Source organism: Pholcus phalangioides, unplaced genomic scaffold (assembly GCF_987345545.1).
Source record: "Pholcus phalangioides strain wild (caught in Gottingen) unplaced genomic scaffold, Ppha-v1.0 ptg000005l_1, whole genome shotgun sequence".
NCBI lineage: Eukaryota > Metazoa > Arthropoda > Arachnida > Araneae > Pholcidae > Pholcus > Pholcus phalangioides.
In genome coordinates, this window is record NW_028301598.1 from 7,335,324 (window position 1) to 7,353,221 (window position 17,898).

Here is a 17,898-nt window from a genome sequence, read left to right on the forward strand (position 1 = left end):
TAAGTTTTTGTTTATGAATATAAAATAGTTGAAATAGAGATGTTTTAACGGAGAATTATAAGCCAGGATCATCATGCACACAGGGCTGAACTGTAGGAGAGGACAGGGAATCTGGTTTAAAAAAGGCGCTGAGTTTCCATTCAAAATTGTGGTTGGGGGCATCTAAATAGACACTGGTCCCAGCGACAGAGTAAATTTTCATTTCTAGTGGCCTTGTATGCATATGTTGGTATAACACAGCAGAATTGTTCGCTGAATTCTTGTGCAATCATAATCGGAAATAGTCTTTTGATCCTGATTTCAGTGATACCTAAGCTAACGAAGATAATTCATTCCGAAATCACCTTCCCTAGTCGAAACATGATTTCTTATAGGTTTCTATGAAAAATTGTTTAATTTGTTCCAGAAATGGCCAAAATTTAAAGATATGTTTTTTTAAACTCCACAGTCAATATATAAGAGAAACTAGTTAAAGGGTAAAATTAACAGCTTTGAAATTGGATAAATGATAATTTACATGAAGATGTGACACTGAACTTCTTTTTATTTTGTACTATGTACACAAACAACACCAGCTTTATTCTACTAAAGCTCAGTAGAGGTCATAGGTGTCCCCCATCCGTTTCTGATTTGGTCAGTTTATTTCTGTGGCTGATACATGCAGATTGAAAGGATAAGCTCCTAATTAATGTTGAGATTGTTCAGTTGTATGTTTGGCCCTCCTTACAAAGGGGGTATAAGAGAGTCTTCCTCACAAGACTCTTACACCTAAAGAGTGCATGCTCTAAAAAGATGGGCTCCTTTTTTCTTCAATGAATTTTCTATCTGCTGAATCTTTCATTTTATGTGAAATGGTTCAAAAACTTTCAGAAAAAGATGTACATCTGAAAAAGAATTCTGAGGTTGATATGAGTTTATCAGGCTTGAGTGACAGTAACTCAATATTACAGTAACTCAGTGATCAATTCTGATGGCTAATTGATTGCTTAAAGTGAGTAATGCCTGCAATCCACATCCAAGAGCATGGGTGAACATAAATAAATAGGATATGAGACATTACTTTTGGACCAACCTATGTAATATCAGTGTCATACTCCAGATGGTCTATTGGAATGGTCTATTAGACATCCAATACTTGAAGCTAAAAAAGAAAGAAGAAATAGCTGGAGACATCCCATTTATCAATGCTATTTCAAATTTCAAAGATGAACAATTAAAGGATCTGTTACAATTAAATCTATCTGTTACAAGTTATCCGAAAGAAACTTGAAGAAATTGGTAGTTACCAAAATTTCCAGGAAAACCATGGCTCTTGGTCTTGCCAAAACATTTCAGAATAAAAGTACTGAAAAGCCTTCATGATGCACCCACAGCCGGCCGTTTATGTTTGGCAAAGACTTATGACAAAGTATGCAGAAAGTTCTCCTGGCCAGGACTTTATAAAACTGTACGACGTTATGTGTCTCATTGCAATGAATGCCTAAGAAGAAAATCCCCATCACAATGACCTCCAGGATATCTACAACCGATTAAACCTGTTGATGCCCTATTTCGTAAAGGGATAGATCTGCTTGGACGATTCCTGCTGACAACTCAAGGGAATCGATGGATAATTGTATGTACAGATTATCTTACACAATTCACCATCACGAAAGCTCTACCAAGTGGTGATGCAGTGGAAATTGAAAAATTTCTAGTTGAAGATGTGATTCTAAAACATGGGTCACCAAGAGAAATAATTAGTGGCAGAGGCCAATCATTTCTGTCGAATCTTGTGAGGGAAATAAATGAGCTGTATAAGACTTCTCATCTACTAACTATGGCATATCATCCTCAAACAAATGGCCTGACAGAAAAGTGTAGCAAGACTTTGGCAGATACGTTATCTATATATGTCGACACAGAACAAAAAGATTAGGATTGTATACAGTCATACGTCACATTTGCTTATAACTTGGCAAAACTGGAAACGACAGGATTTAGTTCATTCTTTCTCATTCATGGACATGATGTAGAGACACACCACTGGATGCCATACTACTGGGTAGAGACACACCACTGGATGCCATGCTACTGGGTAATCCCAATCATACTCACAATGACTATTAGCGAAATTAATAAAGAATGCAGAGGAAGCTCAAGAACTGTCAAGATTATATATCTCGAGAGCTCGGGTGAAAGACAAAAGCTGTTAGGACAAAGGTGATCTCATGTGGATTTTTACACCAGCCTGAAAACTGAGTTTGTCAGAAAAGCTTCTAAAACATTACTTTGTACCCTATCGTGTTCTGAAGAAATTATCAGAAGTCACGTATGAAGTGGAGCCTTGTGAGAAAAAGTCCCGAAAATGACAACTAAAATATATTGTTCATGTTTTACGGATGAAGCCGTATCATGACCAAAAAGAACAACAAGAAGATATATGTCCAGAGAAGCAAAGTCGTAACCAAGCGAATGCGAGCGAACTTCCAGATATTCATAATCTTCCCAGACCTGTGGCGAAGTGTTGGACTGAACAGTTGGAGTGAGCTGCTGAACATTTCAAGGAGGAGATATGTTACAAGATGCAAAAATAGGACAGAACAATTATTATTGTTAATCCCAGATTATAAGCCTATCTATTAACAAGGTATATTTTATTCTTGTTTTTGTTTATTTCTTTCTAGAATGTTCCTCTTTGTTTTGTGTTCTGGTTGGATTCTGAATGTATGGTTGTGTAATTGCTCTGTAACATATATTGAATAAAACTATGTGTCAATATAAGGACTCCCAGATCTTGTGAACTAGTTATCACACTTTTATTGTGGTGGGATGGAGGACGATTTACCTGACTCGTCGGTTGGTGAGACATTTATTTGATGTGCAGTACTGAATTACTGAATTCCAAAGCATAATTTTATGTAGAAATGGATTACCTTTTGGGTTTGATAATACGATTAAATAATCAACGTTTGGGTGTACTCAAAATTCCAAAACGAACATGCCTTTTGTTGCCGGTTCATTTTGAATTTGACTCTTGTCTACAACAGCGAGTAACTCCCGCTATAAGGAGTTTTTTCAATATTTTCTTTGTTCTTTGTTTCTGCTACTGATGAAGGAACTTCATATAGTTCTGAAACACGTATAGCCGTGTTCGTTTTGGAATTTTGGGTACACCCAAGCGTCGATTATTTAATTGTATAATTTTATGTGTTGAATTATTGAAATGAGAGTCACATGATGAATTTAATAGTCTAATGTAATTTTTGAATTAAATTGATAATAAATGTCTGTTCGAGTGGAAAAATTGCATGTGTAATTTCCTTACCGTCTGCAAAATAATTATTCTTGGAAAAACCAAACCTTTTACTGGTAATGTGCTATAATAGTACACCTGGAGCACACTTTTGAAAAAAGTCTTTTCTTGGTAAAATGTATATCCGTTTGCTTAAATTAAATTATGCATTTTTTTTCAAAGATTTTGGATATTTGATGTGTGTCTGAAAAGTTTACTTCGGCTTTCAGGTATTTGATGATTGTCATGAAGGTGGCATAATATCACCATCTACTTGCGAGTATATGAAAAATTGGCTCGAAGATAATTTATAAACCAATATAGTGGTATGTATCAAAATGCGGCAAGATATAAATATATATGGATTGTTTTCAAGGATGGAATTAAACTTGTTATATTACTTTGCATCTTGAAGTTAATTCTTGTCATAGATTAAATACTCTTTTTCATATCAGTGCAAAGTTTATGTGCATCATGATACGTGGTCTTAATTCAACAGCCAGGTTTAGTTATATCATGAGGGAAGAATCGATGTTTCTCAATGTGTATAAACGAGCTGCACAAAAAACTAATCATCTGCTCTAGTTACAAAGGTTTTAGCATATGCATACAAATACAGGGCCACAACAGGCAAAATTCTCAACTAAAGTTCCTTTATCCTGGAATAATTTGTGAAACACATAAACTAATGGACGGGCTCATTTTATGCTTCATATGCTGTGCTTTTCCAACTTGATACAAATTGTGTTCTTTAACTTCTGGAAATAGATTTTATCAGATTTCTTCTAGCAAATTCTAATGGAAATAGATTTTCCTATTACCATACAAACAATTAGCAAACTTTGTGAAACAGTTTCGTAACTGATGATCAGTAGCTGTTTCCATAAATCAGGCTTTCAGCATGGTCAAGAAATTCTACAGAGATGCTGATTCCAGAAGGGTGGAATAATGTAGTAAAGCTAAGATTAGTTATTAATCTTATGTAAATATTGATGATCAAATTGCAATTTATAGTCATTTTACGAAGCCGCTGTGGCGGTTGAGTGGTCATAGTGATGGGTTCACATTGCAAAGAGCCAGGCTCGAACTCCACTGTCGCCGCAGTGGTGGTCCGCTGAAGTTGGTTTTCTGCGGTTTCCAACTTTGAGCCACAAATGCAATTCAATCTCCCCATTAAAAAGTCTCACCACAGATAGCAACAGGGCTACAACTGTATATTTATTCAATCATTACACCACTCATAGTTGAAAAAATTGATGGCATATGGCAGCACTACACATAACAAGCAATCACACAGAAATGAACTTCACGTTACATTCACAACACATATATGCGCAGTCCGACATGTACCAATTCGTTAGATATTCCGTAAAGAAATGTATACAAGGTGCATGTACGGTTGAGTAGTCGTCATTTTACAGGTCCAGAATAGATTAATTGGATAATTCAAACTTTTTCTGCTGTCCCCTTGAGCTTTGAATAAACAGTTCGATAAAAACTAATAACAGTTAAATAAAAAGGTGGACTGTATTTGCTTGTGATTTACATATAATTATTATTATCACTTGTTACAAGTGGATAATGCAAAGATAATGAGGTCAATATGCAGCGAAAATCCTGTTTTATGATAATCACCTGTATAATAATATTACACTAAGTCCTGCCACACTTCTGATAGTGTTAATGTATTCTATCTATAACAACAATAAATCATTTACAGTGGTACCTCGACTAACAAAAATATTTCATTCCTGAATCATGTTCATTATAGCCAAACGCAATTTTCCATAGGTCTTTATGGAAAATTGTATTAGTTTTAGATACTGCTCAAAATTTAAAGAAAAGACTTTTAAAACACTAAAGAGCGCTATGAAAAAAAAATGAAAACTGACTGACGGCTGAAATGGATTAATGAGAAATTACAGGAAGATATACTGTAGACATTTTTATTTCTCACCGCTTACACAGCCTTTGTTTTTGTAGACTAAATCTAGTGTTAACCAACCCAGCTAATTTTGTAGGTGTCCTCATCAATTGGTGAGCTCATTTCTGTGTCTGAATACGTGCAGATTGAAAGATAAGCTCCTAGAAAGACCAGATTTATCTTTTTTTAATGCTGAGTCTTGCACTGAAAGAATGTATACCCAGGAAAGTTTTTTTAACACATTTTCTATTAGCTAAATCTTTCATTTTATATGAAATGGCTCGAAAACATTTCGAGGTGGGCACGAAATAATCATGCTCGAGTGACTGTAATTCTTTGATGACAATTGGCATTAAAATTCAACTCACGGTGCAGTAGTTTTATGTTAGGACGTGCATCTACATCAATGAAAATGTTCGTTAGTGAAATCCATTTGTTAGCTGAGACAGAAACATCACAAAAAATTTTATATATGCTGAAAAATTCATAAGCCAAGTGTAATGATCAAGCCGCTATGGTGGTCGATTGGTCATAGTGATAGACTTGCATCGTGAGGACCTGAGTTCGAATTGCACCGGTGCCACGGGGGTGGGGGGGTGAAATTGGTTTTCTGTGGTTCCCAACTTTGAAATGCTGCAAATGCAAGCCCATCTCCCTGTTGAAAAGTCTCGCCAAGAAGAGCAATAGTTGTACAATGGTACAAGTATTTCAATCATTACACTTCACTTCTGAAATATAGATAGCAACACTGAGAAATCAGACGCAACACTATTTATGCACTCAGACTTTTGTGCACAACTAACTTGTTAGTAAATTGCCCAGGTGATAGATCAGAGTTGTGCTTGGTTTGAATGAATGGATATGTAATGATAAACGGACAGGTGATGCATTCAAATTCATGGTTCTGTATTTGATGTTCTGCAGTACAAAGGCGTAGCGGGGGGGGGGGGGGGGACTTGGGGGTCTGGTCCCCCAAAATGTGAGAAAATGACCAAAAAAAGGGAAAAAGATGGCCAAATCCATTGCTCTGTCACTTTGGTCCCCCCCCCCCCGAACGAAATTTCTGGCTACGCCCCTGCTGCAGTATAGTATACCAAAACATGTATGAGAACTGAGTATCAATTCATGTTATAATCGTTCCAAATTCTATATGTAGTTCAGTATAATCCACATCCTAGATCATGGGTGAACGGAGGCACATTTATAATTTTGCCACCTATCTCCATGCTGGTCTAATTTTCTTGACAACTCACTCCTCAGATTTGCTGCCATGGGCCATACTCCATATGCCCCTGTAAATATACCTCTGACTCAACTCTTTTGGTCACTAACATGCTTGTTTACTCTTTTGTTCACTCTCATGCTCACACTCTTTTGTTCACTCTCATGCTCACACTCTTTTGTTCACTCTCATGCTCACACTCTTTTGTTCACTCTCATGCTCACACTCTTTTGGTCACTAACATGCTTGTTTACTCTTTTGTTCACTCTCATGCTCAAACTCTTTAGGTCACTCGTTTGGTCATTCCATTCCCATATTTGTACAATGAATGAATGAATGCCAGGGGCTCTGCCACCAGACTTATCCCGTTGCAGAGATCTCTTCCAGTCCAGCTTCGTGGCAGATTCTGGAACAAAGTTGATGCACCTAACAGTTTGCGTGTGTAGCTATTGTTGTGTTTGATATTTCAGTGTTGCCATCTATACTTCAAATTGTGAGTGAAGTGTAATGGTTGAATATTTGTAACGTTGTAAGCCTGTTGCTCTATGTGGCGAGACTTTTTAACAGAGAGATCATCTCGCATTCGCACCTTGAAGTTGGGAACCACAGAAAACCAACTTCAGCCGACAACCACTGTGGAGGCGGTGGAGTTCGAACCTGAATCCCTGCGATGCGAGTCCATCACTATGACCACTCGACCACCACAGCGGCAGTCACATATTTGTACACTGTTTAGGGCTCTCGCATTCTTGTACACTCTTTGCATCAATTCAATTCTGATACTCATGCACTCTCTCTTCATTTGATCATTCACAAACTTGTTCCCTCTTCTGATCACTCCCCATCCTCACACATTTTCTAGGTCGCTGTTATGGTCAATCGCATGCTCACACACTCTCTAGGTCACGCTTTGGGTTACCCCTGCCCAATGCTCACGCATACTCTAGGTCACTTTTTTTGTTCTCCCCCATGCTCTCACTCTCTAGGCCACTGTTTTGGTCACTCACTGACCTGGTCCCTTGCTCTGGTCTGTCTTTTGGTTACTCCCATGCCCCATACTCTTTAGATTACTCACTGACCTAATATCTTGCTCTCTAGGTAACTTTATTGATCATTCACATGCATGCACACACACACACACACTCTAGGTTACTCTTTTGGCCTCTTGCACGCTTACAAACTCTATAGGTTACTCGTTTGGTCATTCACTGACCTAGTTCCTTACTGTATAGGCAGACGCGGATCGATTGTTTTACCACATTGAAGAGGGGCTATACAAATTACAAATTTTGCAACCACTTATTCCTCAAATTTGCCCCCCTTCCCCTCCGAAGCTGTGCTACAGCCCAGTTATTCCCCCCTTAAATACAGCACTGTAGGTTAACATGAATAAATAGAGTACTAGATATTACTTTTGGACTGACCCTACATAATATTAATGTCATAAAATGATGAGTGTATCTAGTAATGTCAGTCTATTCTAACATGCCTAGGTTCTAGAACCCAGTTGATAGAACCTTTCACTCATAAAAAGTAGTATGCTGTCAACAAAGATCCACTTAAACAGGTTTCATTTGACCATAATGATTTTATGATCATTTCAAGAATCTCTGCATTAGCTTTGTAGCATCATTGCATATCATATTGAAATTGTTGTCATTTACTCTCTACCTTCATTCAGATTATCATGATTAACGAATGTTTTTTATCAGGAATGCCCATAAACTAATACAATCACACAAACAAAAAAAAATGAAAAACTCATGATAAAACAAATTTTATTTATTTTTTACGTACAAAAGTTTCACTTTTTTTAGTAAAAAATATATTAAATGTGTCATAAATTTCTATTCATGTTATTCACATAGGTTGTTTTGTTCGAGTCGTCAAGTGACGAATTCGATCAAGTTTTATAGTTATATACATTTTAAAAACATGCATTTAAATCAGCCAATCCATTTCATTAAAAAAAATTAAGTATCAAATATACTTTTCTAAGTTTAATAAAAGAAACGAGCATTCAGCCACCAACAGCATGAACTGACAAATTCCTTCTATTTCTTATTTGCTATACTCTAATTTAGAATTCTAGTTGTGTCAACAGGAAATGTCAGCAGTTTTAATGGCTGTGATATATGTATTTTTCGAGAGCTGTGCATGTTTTCATTGCAATAAATGAACATTTTTGGATCAACGCATAATGTGAAACTCCGTATCATATTCTCATGACATGACACTAACACATATTTTAATATGTAATCATCAATAGTGACGGTGCTCTCGTTACAACATGAATGTACAGTCAAACTCAGTTATAACAACCTCAGTTGTAAAGACACCTCAGCTATAATGTTGATAATTGGTAGTCCTTTCTGTTTCCCATACAGAATGATGTTAATGAACTTTGTGTATAACGTCAGTGAGAAGGATCCACTTCAGATATAACTACAAATTTTTTGTTACTTTTGTTTTTGTTTCAATGATTTTTTCCCAAGAATTTCCTGAAATTACAGCTGATCATATTCATGGAATGTTCGTTGGTTGTTCTATTTATACCTAATGTTAAAAAAAAAGAAGATTTATTGCATGTTTGACGTTCCAACTTGCTCATTGACATAATCACCATATGAAACATTTCCATATTTTTTGAATAAAAATGTTCTGTTTTTCAATGAAGCTTGCTTTAATTCCCAATCTTTACTAGAATCAAGAATGAAGATAATTTGCATAATTTATAAATTGTGTTATAATGAGTATGACTTTAAATATTCATCTCACATGTTTGCCAAGTTTTTTTTCCTAGTGTAATACATTTTAGCAGACTTGCTGTAGCATTTTTTCCCGCAGAGGGCTTTTATAAACAATATTTTGTAATTTTGTGAAAATCTTTAATGAGAATCGGTGATGTCTCATATCAATTTCCCTAATTTCCGGTATTTGTCTCAATTGAATTGGTCACTCTAATCACAATTACATAACAATTTCACTCTTAGCATTTGGTTGTATATAATTATATTTTTCGCAAACTAAGATCTTGGAAATGACAATCTTGGTTGTAACAACAAAATTTCCCGGAATCTTTGATATAATATAATTATGACATTCATGTCATAATTATAACTCAGTTTGACTGTATCTTGTAGCTTCTTATCATGGGAATCTTGAACCTTTTTTCGTGTCATGATTACTCTCTGCCCAGAAGCCATATTTATGTTCATATTCAGACCGTTAATGTGTGAACTTCTGAATGTGAGTTGTATAATTGGGTACAAGCATCAAGCACTCTAGTGATTCAAAGAGCACCATGGTGGCCACAAACTATGGTTCAAAGATGGCTGCTTTACAGTCAAAAGGAAAAGCACTACTGTGATGGATTATCACTGACGTTCCTAACCTCCCCATAAAATTGAGATTTTAGACCCCCAAGGCATATTAAAAGGAAGACTTCAATATGTACCGAGAGAATGTGGCACATATAGATGGGATGATGTCATAGGCGGAGATAGGCTTGGAAGTCTGAGGGGGGCACAATGATGATGATGTCAATTCATATATATGCATATACATTAGATCTGTCGACTCCACCTTTTTGACGCTGGGGGGACAATGCCCCCCATATCTCCGTCTATGGATAATGTGTTGTTCTCAAGTTGAGAAAGACAATCAAAAATATCATTTTATATTGTTTTCATGTTCTACATTGTCAAGTTGTTAATTGCCACGGTTAAGTGAACTCTTCCTGAAGTTTTCAGATTGTTCTCATCTTTGGAAATCGACTTGTAATTAGATTATTTATACTCATGTTTTATTTTTTTAACGAGATGTAGCTTTGTTATAATTCCCAGTAGAATTTCACACGAGACTCTACTCATTTGCATCTTCAATATTCAATTCATGGTTATTATTACATTAGTATTGGGACCAAAACTAAAGTTATTTGATGCTATGAAAAAGTTAATTTTAGTAAATGCATTGTCTAAACACAGCTCAATATTATTGATGAATTTTATACAGTATAGCCTCTTGATAACAGACACCGTGAGACAGAAGATTTTGCCTGCTAACGAGCAGTCCATTAATCAATAATAAAATAAATTGAGGCCTGTCGACATAATTTAAAAATTACATTAACAGGGACTGTCCATTATGCGAGGTTCCACTGTATCATTATTTTTCTGCGGCACCCCGGGATGAAAAAAATAAGCGTGTTAAAAAACAATATGTTGACTTATGATCTACAGTCGAACCCTGTTATAGTGCCCCAAGGTCATGTCAACCCTAGTTTGCGCTGAAAATTTTCAATGAATAAATCTTCCATTTCTGGGGATTACACATGTTAAACCGTGGTTTGATATAATGCTAAAATTCTTTGAAATAAATGGTAGTGGTAAATCTGGGTTCGACTGAACAATACAGTAGCAAAAACATAATTCTTCTCTCCCAATTAGTTCAGCGCAAGAGAATGAATGCTCTTCCTATGACACAAGTTTGTCGCTTGGTTCTCTGAGTACATCACAGTTCAATCTATGCATGTCTCACATTTTGCATCATTCGAACTGGAGAAGCTGCTCTTCGATGTGTTGTTATGTGTGTCTATGTATTGCATGTTATATTCGCAGATGCCTAGTAGAAGACCAGTTCAAGCCTCGTGGAGTTTTTGAAAAAAGAGTTATACAATGATGGTAAGCGCTAACGATTTCTTTTCAACTTCTCTTTGACGAAACATTTATAAGATATTTACAGCAATGGGTGAGTAAATGCTTGTCACCACTGTCTATGTCTCCGTTCATCTCCCTGGTGTATATGTCCATGCCATATTGGCCGTCCTCGTTGAAGTTCAGGAAGAAAGTGACCAGGTCACCTTCGACAGTGTGTGTGACGTTCTTGGACAGCCTCTTTTCCTCCATGTTGTTCTTGTGAAGGGTGGCCATAAAGTCAGTCAGTGGCCTGGACATCCTGAATGATATCTCGAGGTCCCTCTGCGAGAATATCAAGGCGTCCTCGTGGGTTATGGGCACCAGTCCGAAAAGCCTGGTGGCCTTCATCGGGCCCCACTCGCCGCTGGCGCAGTCGGGCAGCGGCACCATAACCGTCTGCAGGTCCTCGCAGATGATCTTGAACTTGCAGACGCTCTTGAACTTCATCGGTTCACCGGTCAGGTACTCCCTGGGCGTCACCGCGTTCGCGAATATGTCCAGCAGCAGGGAGCCGCTGCAGGGCGCGTGGACCCTGAACGCGACGGCGTTGCCGACCACCGACTGCATGACGAAGCGCTTGAGACTAACCGCCTCGTACGTGTCGATGTCAGTGTCGTAGAACTTGAGGTTGTAGTGGAAGATCAGGCTCGACGACATTCTGGACGGCATCCCCATCCGGACGGTGGCCGCCCCCGTACTGTCCGTGAACAGGACGGCGTTGGTGTCCTCGTCCGGGAAGTACAACCCGTAGCGGAAGAACAGCGAACGCACGAAAGGAAGTTCCTCGAAGTCGAAAAGGGTGATTGGGTTCTTGAGGAGTTGCCACTCCTGCTGGAGCGGGAAGAACTCGTAGATGAACTCCTTGGGGTCAGTCAAGAAGTAGTGGTCGTCGTACTCGTACCGGAGGCTGTCGGATTTGCCTCGACTCCCGGGTTTCGGTACTTCCTTGGCGTTGACGAGGTGCCTGGCACCCCAGTTGCACTGGACGAATCTCCAGGCGCCGGCCACGTACACGGCGTTCCACGAGTTACGGAAACGATTATCCTCGAACCGGACGCCCGGTTGATATCCAGCGCTTTTCGAATAACCTTTGATGACTACGCAGTGCAGACCGGCATAACTGAAAAAATAATAACACCAGAGAATTATTGCAATTAACCCCAAACATCAAAGATGTGTGCAGGTGATCTAATACAGTAAAACCAAACTTTTTGTCTTTTAAATAGAGGTGTCCCTTAAACGGGGGTTTTACTGCATACATAAGTATTGATATATTATCATGATCCCCCTCCTTCCTCCGAGACTTTAAAATTTTTTCATTTATTGTCCTAGGATATTCTAAGGGTGGTGAAAATGAAATGGAAAGGGGAGCTATGACGGATGGTTAGAAGGGGTCGGTGCTGTTCTATTTTGCTATAAGTTACAATTTGATTTCCCTGCAAATGTGCTGTGTCTTTTTCGAGTTTCAAAGAGCGAGTGCTGATAGGTCGGGCCGTATGTGGGCTTCTTTGGATGTGCAGTTGCATGCTCCAGCGGCGACCTGTCAGTTACGAATTCCTGGGAATATGAACTGAGTCGACGTATTCGTTAGTAAGTTAGGTTGGGGGGGGGGGGGGACGCACAGAAACAACTTCTAGATACCTCTCCTCGTAGGTATTGGCCACTGAGATCCATGGAAAAAAAATTCAGCCGTGAAATATGGTGAGAAAAATTGTGATTACTTTCAGAATCCATATGACAATCCAAACTGCCCATAGAGGCTGGACCTCATGCCCGTAGGTGGGGCTACATGACGAGTTCTGGTGCTTCTCGGGAGCAAGTATGTAACTATGTAAGCTGTTACATCCAGCTTAATACGGACTCAAGAACATCATTTCCCGGGAGTGGGAGAATCATGATGTTGAGACGGCCCTGCATAGAACCCGCCCTGCCGAGCTCACAGAGCTTCTTTCGTGGGAATTTCTCTCTGTCAGAGTCCAGATATACAGCTGGGATGTTTGAGGAATTAAGTCTATGAATCAATGGTGCTACATAAAGAGTAAATGGGGTCGGGCTAAGAGTTGCTCCCTGCAAAACACTTTTAGTTACTGGTATGCTAGGGGCCCTTTTCTCCGCGGAGAGCAATCAGGCCTACGACATTTAAAAACTCCTTCATAATACACATGCAAAATAACTTGCCACGTTGTTTACTTCTGAATTCGGAAGGTAGAATCCTCTCAAACACATTACAGGTGCTACTCAGAAACAAACTTCGCGTTAGATACGCTCGGCACATTCCGACCTTCGCCAACCCGTTAGAAGTTCCTCAGAGGAATATTTGCAAGGTGCATGTGTGGTTTTGTAGTAATAGCTGGGGGAAGGGGGGGGGGTCTGGGATCGAACTTCCTAATTAAATTTTTGTTCAATGTGAATTTACTAAAAAACATCAATTATAAGTATAGAGCGTCTGTATTGGGTGGTAGGGAGGGACATGGGCGATAAAGGGTTAAAAAACACTGGCTTACTGGTTAGTTACATACCCGCGAGGTTTGTTCAAAAGTATCCGACCATTATTAAAATACTCGTACTCAGATACAAAAATCTCATCTCCCCACCCGGGTTTCCTAATGGTTTGGCCATTGTCGGAATCATGCTCGGGTGATGCTCTTGCCTCGTTCTTCAGTTCACGATCAGAGAACTTGCTTGCAGTTCTCTGATCGTGATTCGACGATCCTGCATCACCAGAGTCCTCATTCAGTCAATAGCGATCTTATTTCCATATGTTGAGGGCCTTTGAAGCGGTTCTACCACTCCTTTATCTTTGTGGTGCAGATTGCTTCGTCCCCGTGCACCAAAACCGCGCCTCCTTAGCTTCATTTGTTTACGCACGAAAAATTATTGTCGGATACTTTTCGAACAAACCTCGTAGCCTGCCTTTGAGAAAATGGGCCGTCCCTTCCCAGCAACGACGACAGGAGCCATTGTAACCGAGCGGTCTGATAGTTTTTGCAGCGGAGGAAAATCGAATGTATTAGCGCTCGTACGGCACTTGCCGAGGACTCCGCATTAACGTCTTTGCTATACAGTAGCAAATGGGTGATTGAGCGCATGCGGCACAAACTGCGGCTGATTTGTTCAACCGCTGGGGGTTGGAAAGTGCTCAACCCTCCGGTCCTCTTCCATACTCTCCGGATTCAAGTCCCCATAACGTTAGGAGCGTTCGCAGGATCGACCTTTGGGAGGGATTTTTTCGGAGAATTTTGAGTTACTAACCTTCAAAAAGCATTTTAAATTACCAGAAACCGCAACCAGATGCTGGGTCGGCCGGGTTAAGCACGTAGCCCCCTTATAAAATGCTAAAGATGTTAAAGAGTGAAATTTGCACACCCCCCCCCCCGCCAGTTGCAGCCTTACTAATCAATATAGCATGTACACATCTTATTTCGATATTAGTATAATTTTATTTAGAAATTTTTTCAATTATCTTCGTGAGGAAGGGGAGAGGGTGGTGCATGACTCCCTGTACCCCTCCCTGCGTGCGCCTCTGCTTGACGTCAACCCTTAAAAAAGGTATTAGAGAACCGTCAATGCCATATAATCTCCGATTTATGGTGGAAAGAACGTTTATAGACATACTTCATAGAAAGTTCGGGAAACCCTCACTCACCTGCACAGGCGCTTGAACAAGACGTGGTAGCTCTCGGTGCCGTGTTTTATGCCACGGAGGATGCCGAGGGGAGTATCTGCGTTGACGTTGTCGTCGAAGGTCATGGTGTTCAGGTTCTTCACGGTTATCCATCGGAAGATCGCCCTGTAAGAGACGATAAGTAATGGTTAGTTTCGTACGCGTGCGTACCCCGAAATACTTCACTGTTTAGTTAAATGTTAAACGTGCATTCTGAAGGGAGTTCTAGGACTGACCGAGCTTTCTCCACGTCGGACACGCAGTTGCCAATCAGCTGCCGCACGAGGTCGGTGAAGGTTTGCTGGTCGTTCTGGGCCACCTGTTAGGAAAGACACGACAGCGTTATTTGATGTCCATACCAGAATGGTCTCGAAAATGAGTTTTTCGGTAGTGACGGATACTAAATAACTCACGTTGATGGCTATTTGATCTAGCTCCTGGAAGACGCAAGGGTCGCTGTAGATCTCGATCTTGGAGATGAGTGGCGGGCCCGGCGGCGGAGGATGCGTCGGGTAAGGGACCAGCTCTTCGCTCGTGTAGCCGTCTCTCTCGTTCAAGTGCTGGTTCTGCGTGAGAACAAAAAAAAAAACAACATTAATTCAGGGGGTTCTTCACCTTTTTCAGCTAGATCCAAAATCAACAAGATCAACTTCGTGACATATGAGGACTGTTTTTTGAAATTAGTGAAACCAGTGACGCAATAAGCACATTTCTAACGGAACTGCAACTGGATTTGTACGCCTCATCTACGAAGCTCCAGTGAATCAAGTTTGGTTCGTGAACCAAAGCTCGAAATCCCTGACTGTAGCTGGATTTGTACAGTCCATCTCGGAAGCCCTCGCGACTTAAGTTTGGGTCGCGACCCATAGCTTTAGAATACCTGCGTTAATACAATACGGAGCCCCACTTGGATACAAGTACGCCCCATACGTACAAGGGGCCTTCTCAAGAGCATTATGGGTCTCCAGGCAGTGATTTTCGGGAGGCACCATATCTGGCTAGAATTGATTGTCCTCCAATTTGCATGTCAACTCTAAAAAATTTTAAATATATCTCATTTTCATGAGACCCCTCCGGGTGTACACATGCGTTAAGACGGCACTGGGGGGGTTTATCGAATAGTATGGTGTTGACTGACTCACCCTGACGAACTCGTGTCGTTTCTCGTTGATGAGGTTGAGCATCTCCTTGGAATGCTTCTCGACGAGGTCGGCGGTTGCGGCCCGCTCTTGTTCCAGCAGTTTCCTGGTGAGGCTCTCTTTCTTCCTGTCCAGCTTGATGGTCATGTTCTTCTCGAGGTCTTCTTTCTCCCTCTGGTGTCTTATGGTGAGGGCCTTCTCCTCGTCCGTCGAGATCTTCCTCTTCTTCATCTTGATCTCGTAGTTGAAGCGCGACGTCAGCTTCTCCAACTCCTTCTCCCATTCCTCCTGCAAATTACAACAGATTAGTATTATTCAATGCCTTCTCAGCAACGATCCTACCAATAACGTACGTCAGATGTTTGGACTCTTCGGGAACGAATTGGCTATACCAGTGTTACTTAACCTTTTCCTGCCTTTGGGCCCCCACTTCTTCATCCAGCCGCGAGGCCCTCTATACTTATTAATTTAATAACAGATTTAAATATTGAACAAACATTTTATAAATAAGATTGATCTTATTTTTTAGCCCCGCCCCCCCCCACTCAACTGAAAGTAAAAGCTTACTTATATACTTATTTAATTTCTCGTAGCCTCCCCATCCCAGAATATCCCAAGACCGCAAGGGGACCATATGGCCCCAGAATGAGAAACACAAGGCTTTATAACATAACCCTCGCGTCCGTGAATGAAGACCCAAACACACTCACCTGAATGATTCTTTTCCTCTTCTGGCAGGCAGCACAATAAGAGATAATATTCAGTTTCAATGTTCTGCTGAATATTTCAAGCAGATAATATTCAATTTCAATGTTCTACACACACAATTGCTCAGCAGTTGGACTAGAGATACCCGCCTAGTAGTTGCCACCACTTATTTTCGCCTTGATTACGGGCAAAATACTTTGATTATCATAATCAATTACATTGTTGATATGTTTGTTACCTGTATCTGTTCCTGTATGTGAACTTCTTCTTCTTGGCGTTTTTTGGCGAACTGCCGATACAGGGCGTCCTCTTCTGCCCTGTGACGCATTTCCAACCTCGTCTGAGTCTCTTTATCCTGTGAAATGGGGAAAAATAATGAATGATTACCATGATGTAATTTTTTGAATTTGAAGCTAATGTTTATGTTGTGTCTGCAATGCATAGCTCTTAAAGTAATTCTGCTGCAGTGACAAGTCTTCCTCTCAGATATGACAGAAAATCTCATGGTTGAGATTGATCAGAATATCCGAATTGTTCCAGTCTTCTCATTGAGGTCATAAGGTGCGAACATAGTGCACGCGAGTTTCCGATTCTCCGAGTACGGTGTCGTTACGGATTGGTTGAAAAACCTGAAATTCAATTTTTTAACCAATCAGCTATGGCGCCGACTTGCAGAATCGGAAACCAGCGAGCACTACGTTCGTACTACCCTTAAACCTATAGTGGCAGGATAAATTAATAGCCCGAGCCGGTTATCGAATTTAATTGATAGCAAAAGACGGTTATCGAATTGGGTTGAAAATAAAGGATGGTGATAGAGTTTCACCGTAAATCCGAAATGTCATTTTCGTCGACAACACGAGACAGCTATCGAGTTTTATCAACCCTGTATGGTTTCCAGTTTCATGGACAACACGGGACTGTTATCGAGTTTGAACGACAACACAATATGGTTATCGAGTTATATGGTACTTATAAAGGACAACAGAAAATGGTTATCGAGTTATAATGGTTAGTTAATGGTTATCAGCGCAACAAAAGACTGTCATAGAATTTCATTGACAACACAAGATGGTTATCGAGTTTTATAGACAAGTAATGGTTGTGGAGTTTCATCGACAACGCAGGATGATTATCGAGTTTCATTGGCAACATGGGATGGTTATCGAGTTTCAACGACAGCGCAAGGTGGTTATCTGGTTTCATTAATAGCACAATTATTCTATTACCAACATGTTTTTTTTTTTGTTATGGACAATTATATGAACAT

The 17,898-nt window shown here is 39.9% G+C and overlaps 2 protein-coding genes across 2 annotated transcripts in view; one reads left to right on the top strand and one right to left on the bottom strand.

Moving 5' to 3' along the window:
- Positions 1 to 3,679, top strand: part of LOC149085819 (DNA-directed RNA polymerase III subunit RPC6-like) — a 51,335-nt gene extending 47,656 nt beyond the window's left edge. The window contains exon 9 of the mRNA XM_089232254.1: positions 3,505 to 3,679. Coding sequence (XP_089088380.1) covers positions 3,505 to 3,588 — 84 coding nt within the window. The 3' untranslated portion in view covers positions 3,589 to 3,679. The remainder of the gene's footprint in view (positions 1 to 3,504) is intronic.
- A 4,502-nt stretch (positions 3,680 to 8,181) lies between these two features.
- The window catches only part of Hil (peptidase hillarin), a 49,079-nt gene continuing 39,362 nt past the window's right edge, over positions 8,182 to 17,898 (bottom strand). The window contains exons 2-7 of the mRNA XM_089232256.1: positions 16,867 to 16,983; positions 15,924 to 16,208; positions 15,195 to 15,347; positions 15,018 to 15,100; positions 14,764 to 14,907; positions 8,182 to 12,237 (exon numbers count right to left, since the gene is read on the bottom strand). Of these exons, the coding sequence (XP_089088382.1) occupies positions 11,124 to 12,237; positions 14,764 to 14,907; positions 15,018 to 15,100; positions 15,195 to 15,347; positions 15,924 to 16,208; positions 16,867 to 16,983 (1,896 nt within the window). The 3' untranslated portion in view covers positions 8,182 to 11,123. The remainder of the gene's footprint in view (positions 12,238 to 14,763; positions 14,908 to 15,017; positions 15,101 to 15,194; positions 15,348 to 15,923; positions 16,209 to 16,866; positions 16,984 to 17,898) is intronic.